Below are 13075 nucleotides of genomic sequence, written 5' to 3' on the forward strand. Positions count from 1 at the left end.
CAAACAAAAAATATGCCCATCTTTTTGTCTCTTAATTATTCATAACCTGAATTCCTAGTCAGGATTTGGAATTATAGCCAACCATGGCGGTAATTCTCTTCTTGACAAAATAAACTTACAGTCCAGGAGGAAAAGGGACAAATCTTGGGTTTCTCTGAACTTGTCTCATTTGTCACATAATGACGTACCTGGGCAGATTTGCCTCCATAACTTCCCGTGGCAGGGACCGCATCAGCTTAACCATGGCAAAGGCAAGGGGCACTCGGACTACTTCCTCATCGTTCACGACCTTTGACTTGACCAGTTTGTGCTCTTCTTCTCTTTTGGTCTAGAAGAAAAGTTGAGGGCAAGTTCAAAGAAGCACAACGACATGCCAACACTGTACCCTACATGTGACTGTCTCTTTTGATTGTTGTCCAGGTCTTGGGGCTTGCTACACCCAACTTTCTGGACCCCCTAACTTCTTATCTGAAAGACAAATTTTCTATTTTAAGCCCATTGCTTGTTTACTTGTGTGTGCGCGCACACACACAATGGGGGGCCAGAGGTAGAAGTCAGAGTGTCCTGTTCCATTACTCTGGAGCTGGGCTGACAGCCAGCAAACTTCAGCTATCTTCCTGTATCTGCCCAGGTCCACCATCCTCATAGCTCTGGTGTTACAGACATGCGGCACAGCCATTCCCAGGTCTGTACGTGGATGCTGGGGGACAAATTCAGGCCTCCACGCCTGCACAGCAAGGGCTCTTACTTGGCTTATCTCTATTAAAGCTAGTTAACTCTGCTGCTGCAATGCAAAACAATGGCTGTGTGTTCTAGTATGCATTAGGTATTATATATATATATATATAAAAGATATTAATGTACATATTAAAACACACACACACACACACACACACAAAGCAGTAACCTAGTTACAATGCATGGGTAGGCCTATGTTTTATACCAAGAAGGGAAGGCTATGAAAAACAGACTCGAAAGAAAGGTAATGAGAATATATTGTTCCATGTTATCCCTATCGGGCAGGAGAAAGATGCATCTCTCTGTCGGAGCACCGTGTCTGCCTAAGTTGATATTTAAACACTACAGAAGTAGCCAAAAAGCAGAAAGGGAAAACAGGTTCTGTTTCATTGGCTTGTCTTGGAGAACTCATCCTCTCATTTGCAGATAAAAAAAGCAATGTAATGGCTGCCTCAGGTTACTGGGAGAAGGAACTATGAAAGGTTGAGATGAAGGGAAACGCACAAGCTCCCATTAGTCGAAAGCCTGAGGAGGAGCCCACGCAATGTGATGGGCTCATCAGCACCGGGGCTCATATAGACCTGCCGGCCGGCCCCACTCCTTACCGCAGACGCGAGGCACTTATGCAGCCTGGGGAGGATGTCGCCAGTTATGGCTCCCTGGATGGTCTGAATTGTTCTTTCCAGCTCCTCCTTATTCCGAGGAAGAAAAGAGACAGACTTGGAGATGCACTCTTGCTCCTTAGCCGCCGTCCCCTCAGAAGCAGCTGCCTCGGAGGCTCCCAGAGCCTCCTTGCTGTCTGACAATCTCTCAGAGGCTTGTTCCTTCCCCGCCTCATCCATGTCCTCCACTTCCATGGCTTCAGGCTCCAGTAACTCAGCCATCTCAACCGTGTCTGTAAGAAAAAAGTCACCTTGAATTAAAGAAATGTCACAGCTGGGTGTGGGGTTTGTACCTGAAACCTTATCTTAACCTGAACAGCACACTCAAGAGTCTGAGAAAGAAAGATGAAAAAGTTGGGGGCTAGCCTGAGCTACACAGCCAGATCCTGTCTCAAAATGAGGAAGAGGAGATGAGAGAGGAAGAGGAGGTGACGATGAAGATAGTCATGCAGCTGCCTTCTCTAACACTATCTGTAGACCACCGGTTATCTGACAATAGCACCGGAACCAAAAGGGCTGCGGGTTACTTTCTCACAGGTTGCGTCTAATGACGGAGATAAAAGTATGTGGCCTGGCCAGAATAAGGTCACCTGAGAACACAGGAGTGCCACTAAATTCCAGTGCCATTAAACTCCATTAAAACGAGACAGTTTAGTACTGTGAGGCAAGGCCAGCCTTGAACCTGTTCATAAACTACCTTAGTAAATTACCTAACCCCCACGGGGCTTTGGGTTCTTCACCAATGAAAGGGAAAGAGGCACCACCTTGCAAAACTATTTTGAGAATTAAATGAAGTAAATTCTGTAACTGCCTAAAATTTGTTTGTCATTCCACCAAATATAAGGAAAAACATGGTGGCTATGAAGCCCATTCTTTCTGTCATTTACAGCTGTGAACCCTTGCTATCTTACACCGCTGAAGCCCAGCCTCTTCTATCCAGAAAACACCAGGGAACAAACAGGGTCCCTGAAAGGTCCCCTCTCCTCAAACTCCTCTCACTGAGTCCATTTCCCATTTCATCGTTGTTGAGCATTTTTAACATATGGAATTAAGAATCAGAAAACAAAACCCTTGGCTCGGCATCATAAAGGACAAAGATGTTCTTCACCCTCAGCCTGGGCTGTGAAGCTCCCTGCACCCTGGGCTGGTCCAGCGCTGAGTCAGGCTACTGTGGGGAGAGGGTCTTGGCTGTGTCTCCATGTGATGGGCATTCTGCGATGCCGCTCTGTCACATTTGACATGACAGCACAGCACAGGTTGCTGAGAAGGACGCACATGGGACAAGAGCTGCTCTGTGTAGGCCTGACGGTGGTAAGCGGATGATTAATTCTGAGGCAGAGAAGTAGTGCTCTGTCTGTTCAGGCCCAGAATCTCATTGCTGGTACTCAGAGGCAGACTGCCACACACAGGGAGATAGGACCTCTAGGGATGTAAGACAGCAGCTCTGGGGTTTATATTATATACTTTAGCTCTGTCTTCTGTACAGGTAAACAAAACTTTAAAAGAAATGAGCTATTCATTTCAGTTTCTTCCTGACTCAGTAACTGGTCCTACTACAAAATGAAAAAACAGTATATTTTGCCAACTTTAATTATCATAAATTATCGAGGAATAAAATGAAAATCTAGTTAAGTTTCAAAACATACTTTCTTCATTCTTAACATTTCCCATTTGTTCTTCAAGAGTTTTGTAGTCAAAATGGAAGGCTTCCAACACGATTACCAGCAAACTGTCAAGAAAGATACAGAAATGGCATCTGATTAGCTCCATCATCCATGGTGGGGAGGGGGAGGGGGAACGACTCAGGGTCAGCAACAGTACAACTGTTTACCATGTGACCGTAGTAGCATCATCGATTATAGCCACATTCACACAGTGAGTGTAAGTGGAGATCCCAGAAAGACACATTCAGAAAGCGGAGTTCAGGTTATGTTTTAAAGACAAAGAAACCGACTATACCTGACAGCCAGTTTCTGGTTGATTTGGCCTGACTGCAAGACATGGATGAAATGTTTCAAGTAATAGACATATGCTGGCCAAGACAGGTGTCTGCAGATGGCACCGATAACCTCCGTGGCTGCAATAGTTATGTTTTCATGCTGTGAAAGAACCCAAGAGCTTCAATGGACAAGTGAGTGCTAAGAAAACACAGGTTACTTTGGTACACTCCACAGGACAACAGGCCATCAGCAATCATAGAAGGAATTATAATACCTCGTGTTCTTCACAAAGAAGCTTACCGGCCACTGTTACAACAGACTCACCTGGACACTGTAAGTTTGTCAAATAAGCTGCCCTTACTCCTACCCTAAGCCCAGAAAAGGGTGGTATCAATTTAAAGAATATTAATATTAATGTACTCTGAACCCTTTGCTGCCCAGATCTTCCAGATGAGATCAAGACTACTGCCAGTGAACAGAAAACAAAACAAAACAAAACAAAAAAGGTTGTGACCACTGTAAAAAACCACACTGCTACACCACTACACTGCTCATCCCCTTCAAACCTTTAACTAGGAAAGTGGACAAAAACATGAATCCAGTTGTCAAACTCTGGATATCAATTACAGCAAGATAGGACAGTGTTCCCACAAGAGGAAGATGGGGTGTATTGCCATGACCTGAATTTACTGTACACACAGAACTGTGGGGCTCCAGTGCAGGAGAAGAACCCCAAAGTGTCTAACGGTATCTGAGTTACAGAGACAGAGGCAGGGCATGGTAGCTCGCTGCAGTGCACAGGGAGGAGTGCAGGGAGAAGAGAGCTAGCTGCTTGAGGAAAGGCTCTTGGGTTTAATCAGAGCACTCACCAGCACACCCGAGGAAGGGAATGCTGTCACCAAAGCCCAGCCAAGGATGGGGATACTTACACCCATCCTCAGAGCAGAAGAGACACCAGGGCATAAGACATGCAAACAGACAGAGTGGGATGAAGAACACAGCACTCATAAGCACGTGAGCAAATGCACAAGACCTTCTCCTTATCTCAACCCCCCCCCCCCAAGAAGACAATTATTTGTAAAGCAGTAAGAATATTTACTGTGCATTTAAAACTAGTATAAGTTTGGTGGTACAGGACCATAGTCTTGCAACTAGGGAGGGAAGAGAGCTTTAAGATCAAGGGCAGACTGGGTAACGCCCCAACCCTCCTCAAGAATAAGGAGGGAAGAAGAACCTCCCTAGCCTTGGTGGCTCATACCTACAGTCCCTACAGTCCCAGCACTTGGAGTCTGAAGCAATAGGACCACCGGGAGTGTGAGACCAGCCTGCACCACTACACAGTGGGGCAGCCTAAGATAGAGTGATACGCATCTCCAAACAAACCAAAAAGCAAGAGACCAAGGAACCAAACAAATGGAAACACGCCCGCCGTCCAGGCCAGCACCTGGGAGCTGATGGCCGAGTTTCGAGTTCAGTCAAGGTCAACTTGGGCCACACAGTGAGACTGTTTCTTAAAAAGCCAGAAACCATTTAATCTGGTCACTAATGCTCATGCGTGTTACACTAGTAGCTTACCTTGAGCATTTTCTCATCAAGAATTGGAGCCATGGCATAAGGCATGATGTAATTCTGAAGAGATTTAGAAGACAGCACAGCCTGGCCTTCCAGGAGCTGCTTAGCCAGTTTCTTCAGGGCTCTTGCTCGTCTGTGGATCTAGACAGTGAGAGGAAATATGCAGTGGTTACTGCACACGCTCTCCTAAAGCCACCCCTGCCTCAGCCCCAAGTGCTTTTTCCATGAGAAGTTTAAAGGCAGGGATCTAGAAGAGCACGGCCATGAACTACGAGAGCAGATACCTAGGTCTTCGCTTGCTCTCGCATATATAATCCATAGCACTTAACAATGGGCCTGAATTCCCTTAGAAAAAAAAACAAAGGAAGTTGACACTATCAGGATTTGTGTTTGGTGATGCCACCAAGAACGAGACCCCCGGGAGATGATCACCTTATATGCAAATTTGCCTGCTGGTCATGTAGACCAGGGAAAGAACCCTGAAGCCTTCTGAAACCCCAAGATCCATCTTTCCCAGAAGGCCCAATTGTATGAGCTGCTAGTCTCAAGGCAGAGGAAAGCAGCTGCACCTACCTGAATGTGCTTCATGTTCTCAAAGAAGTCCATTTCCGGGTCATGGCAATGAGTGAGCTGCACCAAGTCCTTAAATTCCAGTTGATTTGGAAAAGTTTGAATCAAACAGGAAAGGATCAGGGTATAGTCATGCTGAACACTCTGCAAATATCACATTGAGGAAAAACAAAAATGAAAGTAGTTTAAAAGAATTATCCATTTCCTAGACAATATAAGGTACATGAAAAAGCCATTTACATTTTAAGTAAACCATTTCTCCCACTGTAAGAAAAGAAAAAAATCTGTGTAAAATAAAAACCTACCCCCAGAAAACTTGTGACAGTTGGTAACTACTTTAATTATTATACTAAACCCTTTTCAACAGCAGACGAGGGAGCACACCCATAGACAGCAGTAACAAGAAATCACGGTTCCAATACCTCTGTCTGGCTCTTAAGCCCCTTCCTCAGTTTCTCCAGGAGGGTCCGGTGTATGATGTCCTTATACTCTTTCTCTGTGACATTCAGAGCAGCTAGCCTTTTGATGATACTTGTCAAGCATATGCTGGCATTGTCACTTAAAGACATGTCTCCTATCTGAAAAAGAGAAAACCCGGTCTTTCTACTGCTGACTTTTATCTATAACACAACAGTGTTATTCTCCCAGCAAGTGAACTCTTGTCAGAGCTACTGTGCCAAACCCTACTAAGAAACGCCTGTGAGTGCCTCATGCTTTATAGAGAGGCAGATGGAGGAGGGTGTGATGACCACAGCATGGGATTCTGGAAAACACATACCAGATGTGTTCATTTCAGGAAGCGCTGCCAAGCATACTTTTAGACTAGCTTTATGTCCCAAAGCAAGCAGAATAAAAGTTTCACTATAGCCAGTTTTGGATTATCAGGTTGTCGTGAGAAAAAAAAAAAAAAAAAAAAAAGGCAGAACGAAGAACATTTGCCTGGTGTAACTTGGATTAAAGGCCCCTTTGTCCTCAGTTTAAGAATGCAGTGAGTTGGTAGGCAGCATTTCTGCTGCTATGGGTACTTCAAGTTAGCTAGCTTTCAAGCTTTGAGGATTCTTCAGCCTCTCCCTCCCATGTTGAGGGGCTACAGAAGTGTGCTGCTACCACATCTGGCTTTCCCATGTGTCCTGGGGATTGAACTCAGGTCAGTCTTGACTGGCAAGGGCCTTTCCTCATGAGTCATTGTGCTGTCCTCAGTGGGTTTCAGAATCATAAGAAGGCTGCAAGCATCATGGGTCTCTACTTCCCTCCCTACAGCTCTTGGAAGCTGTGACGTCACATGATGGTAGGATATGCTGAAGAGCTGGAGGCAGGAAGGTCTGGGAATTTGAGGCCAGCCTGGTCTACATAGCGTTTCATGCCAGACAGGACTCCACACTGAGACCTTGTCTATAAACACTCTCACCAAAAATGACACGATCTTGTGCTGTAGACCAGGCTGGCATCAAACCCACCATCCTTCAGTCCTGCTTCCCACTGGCAAGTTACAGCAGTGTGCCACCACACCCAGGCCAGGCATCCCTTGTTTTTTTTTTTTTTTTTTTGAAGTGCTTCCATGCATTTAACATTTTCAGTCTTTCAAATCATGAATGGAACACTAGTAGTTCACAAAACAAAAAAGTCTGAATTTAAAAGAAATTTTATCCTAAAAACTTCTGGTCTTCCTTCCAAACCCAAACTTAGGAATTAAGTCACTGTATTTGGTGGTATACTATTAAACAGCCCAAGGGTCTGCCATGACCTCTACCTACCTCCGTATTATAGAAACAGCCCAAGGGTCTGCCATGGCCCCCACCCACCTCCATATTATAGAAACAGCCCAAGGGTCTGCCATGGCCCCCACCCCCCTCCATATTATCGAAACAGCCCAAGGGTCTGCCATGCCCCCCACCCACCTCCATATTATAGAAACAGCCCAAGGGTCTGCCATGGCCCCCACCCACCTCCATATTATAGAAACAGCCCAAGGGTCTGCCATGACCCACTACCCACCTCCATATTACAGAGACAGCCCAAGGGTCTGCCATGACCCCCTACCCACCTCCATATTACAGAGACAGCCCAAGGGTCTGCCATGACCTCTACCCACCTCCATATTATAGAAACAGTTGTGCATCACAGCGATGAGGTAGTCCGCATCCACTGTCTGCATTGCCTTTATGTTGGAGGTGATGGTCTGGAAGGCTGAGAATCTAACGTCAAAGTTGATGTCATCGAGATGTCTTTTATCAAAGGCATTAAGCTATGAGAGATGATAGTACAACCATATAAATAGAGGGATTATATCAATATTAATAAACCAATACTTTTGAAGCCAAAGAGAAATAGGATTTCTTTCTTACCTTTACGATATCTGTAATGTATTTTAGTCCACTTTCAAAATCAGACAGACTCTGAAAGTAAAGGGCAATATGTTTATTTTTTGAGTGTTAATAGCCAGCATTTCTGGCTATGAGCAGCACAGTTATTAATGGATAAAGCTGTAACTCTCCTGCTCTCCTCAGCCCCTGAGACCAACAAAGGTGGCTGGCCCCAATATTTATGGGGTGGAAAGAAACAGCAATTTGGGATTTAAAAAAAGAATACATATCATATACCTGGAAAACGGTACAGAGCAGCTGTCTTGACAACTTGTTCTTAATAACTGAAAAGAGTTTGGCGAGAGGTCTGAGGAAGTGTGCGGGATTCAGACAGTGCTGTAACAAGTTCTGCACTGTCACCAGGATGTCAAGCTCTGTATCCTGAGAACCAAGAGAAACTGCATTTCAGGATTTCATAAAACTTCTCTCTCTCACGCAATGTACACACACATGCACGCACACTCACTCAGGCAGGTGTGTTTTCCTACACTTTCTGTCTCCTAAGTGCTGGGATTACAGGTGTGCACCACTACACCGAGTTCAGTTTATATTTTATGATAGCACTAGAAATAAATAGTTATGATTAAACATTGAAAAAATTATTTCATGGTATTTAAAAATTTAGCATTTTAACTTAACACAGAATCTATTATGTTATAATTTCTTCCTTTAATTCAAATAAAGAATACATGTGCTTTTCAAAGTCTCTTAGGTTATGTAATCCCAGTGGTGCTAAGGGCAAGAGCACGCTGAGGAGAAGAAGCCCTTCTGGCTGCCTACAGACCTGTGGGCTGATGTCTGCATGACTACCTGGTCAAAGAGGTTTGGCTCACTACTGATGCCTGGTGAGCTCTTGACTCGAGTCAATTGTGTTTGAATACTGAAGGAGAGACTTTTCACCGTTTTGCCAATGATCTATAGAATGCATTTCCTAGGTTCTACTGTTGTTCAAGAGAGGGAGAAAAGCCCTGAAATGCATGAGAAGCTAACTGAAGGGGACCATCTTACGGAGGTGCAGATGAGGATGTCCCGCTTCTAGCCCAGTTCCCCTCTACTGCAAATGTTTTACTTCTATACCGCCTCAAGTTTTCTGGAACAAATACTCACGGGATTTAAACAATACAGTTCCCTACACAAGTAAGCCTAAGATAGCATGCTCAGCACACAAACTCAGCATCCTCTGAACGGTACCTGAGCAACATTGCCCCGGAGGAGGAATGGAAGGAGCAGTGTAATGAGGAGAGAACACTGTTCTCTGTTTTTCATAAACTTGCTTATCCTAAAGAGGACAAATGGACACGTTAGGATATGCAGGAAGAAGAATTTCTCACAAGCTAAACTGCAGAAAACCAACAGGCATGAGTGTAGTGGGTGCTCTCACCCTGGCTTCAATGCAGTTTCCTTAACAGCACAGCGATAGAGGAATTCCTCTGCCCCATTTTGCTTAGAGAGAAATGGAGAGCAGAGGAGCAGCTGTGGTGTGGCTGGGAAGCAGCCCAGTGGCCTATCATGTTCCCACCACCGTATGGCTCAGGGTGAACTTCAGCATGCACTTAGCCTCCAAAACACGAGTAAAACATTCTAGTCTCTAGAAGATCCTAATTTATCACTTTTACATTGTTGAGAGTAATAAAAGGTTATCAGCAAGTTTAGTAACTCTCACATTAAAATTTAGGATAAAACAGTTTCTTATTACTAACTTTGCTCTTTCAGGAACTGATTATATATTATTAATTCTACTGCCAAAGTCTTTAAAAAACCAGGCTTGACTCTTCAGGCAATTTGTTCTTCCAAGTATTTTTAGTGATCTAACAAAGCTTGAGACTTTTTGTTTGTTTGTTTTTTTGAGACAGGGTTTCTCTGTGTAGCCCTGGCTGTCCTTGAACTCAGAAATCCACCTTCCTCTGCCTCCCAAGTGCTGGGATTAAAGGCGTGCGCCACCATCGCCTGGCTAAAGCTTGAGACTTTGACAATCAAAGTTTTCGTTTGATTGGGGCCTGGAAGATGCAGTGTGTGCTCCACTCAGAGCTACACTCCCACCCACTCCTCTCTCCTCCTGCTCCCCCCCGCCCCCGTTGCCACTCAGAGAGAGCTACACTCCCTCCCACCCCTCCCAGTCCACCCCACTTTCTTTCTTCTGTCTGATGTTTAGAGCTGGTGATTAGACCCAGGACCCTACACACATTATTAAAAGACTCATTCTTTCTAAATTGTTCAAAAGTGAACTGAAAAACTAGAAGAAGGGTTAACACTTGAAAGCACGTATGCTGATCTCGCCTTCCAGTACAAATCTGCCACTTACTTAGAAAGAATGCCGAGCTCCTTACTGACTTGAGCCCTCTTCTTCTTCTTCTTCACCTTTTCTGCACTTATCGTGGTTTTGCTGAGGTACTGAAGAATTGCAGGCACATGTGGCAGAATCAGTCTCCCTCCTACAGTCACAGGCTCTGAAACAGCGAGGTCTCAATTACCTCCTCCTCATCATTAGATAAGATTTTCTCGATGACAAATAAGGAAAACACTCAATTATTCACGAACATTTACATTTCAACTCTAGGGGCTGCTGAGATGACTCGGTGGTTAAGAGCAATGGCTGCTCTTCCAGAGGTCCTGAGTTCAATTCCCAGCACCCACATGGTGGCTGTACATGCAGCCAGAGCACTCATACATTAAGCATACAACCCCTCACCCCCACAATAAAAACACATTTCAACTCTAGCCACTAAATAACCTTTTCTTCTTTAAAAGAGATACACCAGTAGTTAAATTACAAATGTATGTAAACCTGGAGGCTATGGAAATCATTCCTTATTTCAGTACAGGAACCGCCGGGCTGCTGTAACAGGAAGGATTCAGGTCTAACAGTGGAGAACATTTCCCAGTGTCCTGAAGGACAGCTGAGATGTCCTGGCTGGAGAGTAATCTATCTACATTCCTACATGTGCAAAGAATTTCAGATTACACTCGCCTCTGACAAAAGAAACTTTTCCGCACAAGGTGTTAAGAGTCAAATTCTACTTTGCGGAGAGCAGCAGCTGTCTACAATGTCTATGAATCACATGCTTGGTGGACTGCGCACACCTGTGTCTTCCGCTACGTCGGCGTACACACAGCCAGTTACTGGCAAGCTTGGCACTGCTTCTGTGGGCTGGAAATCTGGAAGGTTGAGGAGATCATCAACTATATCCATTATAATGCTGGCTGTGGCCTCTGACAGGTTCTTTGCTGAGAGAACTTCAAAGACATTGGTCAGGATATCATATTCTGGATGCCCAGGTTTCTGTTTAGCCAGAAGAGGGAAATATCTGCCAGGAGAAAGACATTGTAATAATCACCTTATTTCTCAGTATGTTATGTTTAAAACATTCCACTAAGAGTTTGTACACTGATGTTAACAAGTGTATGTGTATATGAAAAGAAATTACTTTAAAAGATAGAACTCAATGGCTAAATCTAAACACTCTATAGACACTGTATCACTTAGATTTGCATCTATTTATTTAATCTTCATGACATCTCTATGATGTACCATTATTTCCCATTTCTGATAAAGGAGGGCAGACCTGCTAAAGCCACCAAGCTGTCGTAAGAAGCAGCAGGGCTGAGATGGAGTCTCACACATGCTAGGAGTGCTGTCTCTTATTGAGTTATATCCTCTTTTTTAATGTAATGGTGGTGGTGGTGGGGAGGGCAGTTTTGAGACAGGGTTTCTCTGTGTAGTCTTGGCTGTCCTGGTACTTGTTCTGTAGACCAGACAGACTTCAAACTCAAGAGATCCACCTGCCTTTGCCTCCTGAGTCCTGAGTGCTGGGATCAAAGGTGTGAGCCACCACAGCCTGGAAAGAGCGGCATTTTTATGAAGTAGTTTTTTGACATGCATGTTCACTAATTATTTCTCATTCAGTTGTATATGTACATCTGTGGCTGCTGGAATTCTAATGTCAGTCAGCCTGCCCTGGAGATTTGTTTTTCAGGTGGGTACCACACATGAAAGAGAAACAGATGGAGTGACTGCACAGGAAGAGGGTTCTGGAAAGCAAACTCGGGTCCCCTGGATGATCACCAAGTGCTGGGGACCCTGAGCCATCTCTCCAGCCCACCATCTACTTTCTCAGGGGGGGGGGGGGGAGAGGGGAGGGAGGGAGAAATTTTAGGACTCAATGAAATGATGTCCAGTGTGGATGTGCACCTTGAATAAGGTACCAAATAAAGAAAGGCCAAGCTGCACTGGACTATCTTCCTGGACTGAAGCCTTGGTGGCTTGTTTGTATACATCACTATAAACCCTTCTCAAACAAGACTATAAAACACTGCTTCTAGGTGCTCAGAAGTAAGATACAAAATCCCTTATCAAATGGGGAGATAAGGAAAGCGAGGCTTTTTCCTAGTAACAAACAGGCTCTCCTACTAGTAAAGAAGGACAGATGATGAAAACAGTGTTTAGGGGTTTTAGGGAAAGTCTATTATAACAAGAAAGCATTCACGCCATAAGGGTAAATGATACAAAACAAAACCTGAAAAACTGGTTATATGATACGGTCTCAATTTTGTGAATACCAATGGCAAAATTTTAGCTAGCACCACCAGTACTCAGACTTTACCTAACACAGGATTTTACAAGGAGGCAGTGATCTAGAGAGTCTAGAATGCTCCCAGGCTCTAGAGTCTCCATTTCAAGTAAGAACTGGGGAAAAGGCACAATCAACCACCAATGAACAAATGAGTATTTTTCAGGAAAGCATGCCAAAACATGGTTTATGTATGTGATAATGTCATCCTCGTATGATCTACATTCCACTTCTTCCAGGTCAGATCAAATGACTGACTCAATGACCACACACACACTGGAGGAACGTGTCTATCAACTACCATGCCTAGGCGTCAGCTTTGGACTTTATATACTATAATTTTCGTTTATATCACATTATAAGATGTAAATTTTACCTATGTCCCCACTTTTTATTGTGAAGTATTCATATATTGTGGAAGACATATGAAGCCGCCTTTCCTAGCTTTGGACTACCCGGGCCACAGTTAGGTTTTCCTTAAGAGCTCACTCTATGAACACTCTAGAGGCCAGGAAGGGCAGGGCAGGAGGGCAGAGATAGACACTGGGCAGCAGGCACCACTGAGCTCTGGGACTCTACTGCTCTGTCAGGTGACACAGGCTAATGTATTGTGGATTTCTAAAAGGCTGCAAGAAAGCATACGGAATGTTTTTACTAGAAGG

At 44.4% G+C, this 13075-nt stretch overlaps 1 protein-coding gene across 1 annotated transcript in view; it reads right to left on the bottom strand.

Annotated features, from left to right (window-relative positions):
• The window catches only part of Utp20 (UTP20 small subunit processome component), an 81159-nt gene that overhangs the window by 20796 nt on the left and 47288 nt on the right, over nucleotides 1–13075 (bottom strand). The window contains exons 30-42 of the mRNA XM_021175362.3: nucleotides 10927–11150; nucleotides 10148–10292; nucleotides 9037–9124; nucleotides 8083–8226; nucleotides 7828–7878; nucleotides 7575–7727; nucleotides 5905–6060; nucleotides 5486–5626; nucleotides 4916–5053; nucleotides 3360–3499; nucleotides 3047–3129; nucleotides 1344–1633; nucleotides 189–328 (exon numbers count right to left, since the gene is read on the bottom strand). Of these exons, the coding sequence (XP_021031021.1) occupies nucleotides 189–328; nucleotides 1344–1633; nucleotides 3047–3129; nucleotides 3360–3499; nucleotides 4916–5053; nucleotides 5486–5626; nucleotides 5905–6060; nucleotides 7575–7727; nucleotides 7828–7878; nucleotides 8083–8226; nucleotides 9037–9124; nucleotides 10148–10292; nucleotides 10927–11150 (1893 nt within the window). The remainder of the gene's footprint in view (nucleotides 1–188; nucleotides 329–1343; nucleotides 1634–3046; nucleotides 3130–3359; nucleotides 3500–4915; nucleotides 5054–5485; nucleotides 5627–5904; nucleotides 6061–7574; nucleotides 7728–7827; nucleotides 7879–8082; nucleotides 8227–9036; nucleotides 9125–10147; nucleotides 10293–10926; nucleotides 11151–13075) is intronic.

The sequence above is a fragment of the Mus caroli genome, unplaced genomic scaffold (assembly GCF_978045245.1).
Source record: "Mus caroli unplaced genomic scaffold, Mus_caroli_1 scaffold_9, whole genome shotgun sequence".
Taxonomy (NCBI): domain Eukaryota; kingdom Metazoa; phylum Chordata; class Mammalia; order Rodentia; family Muridae; genus Mus; species Mus caroli.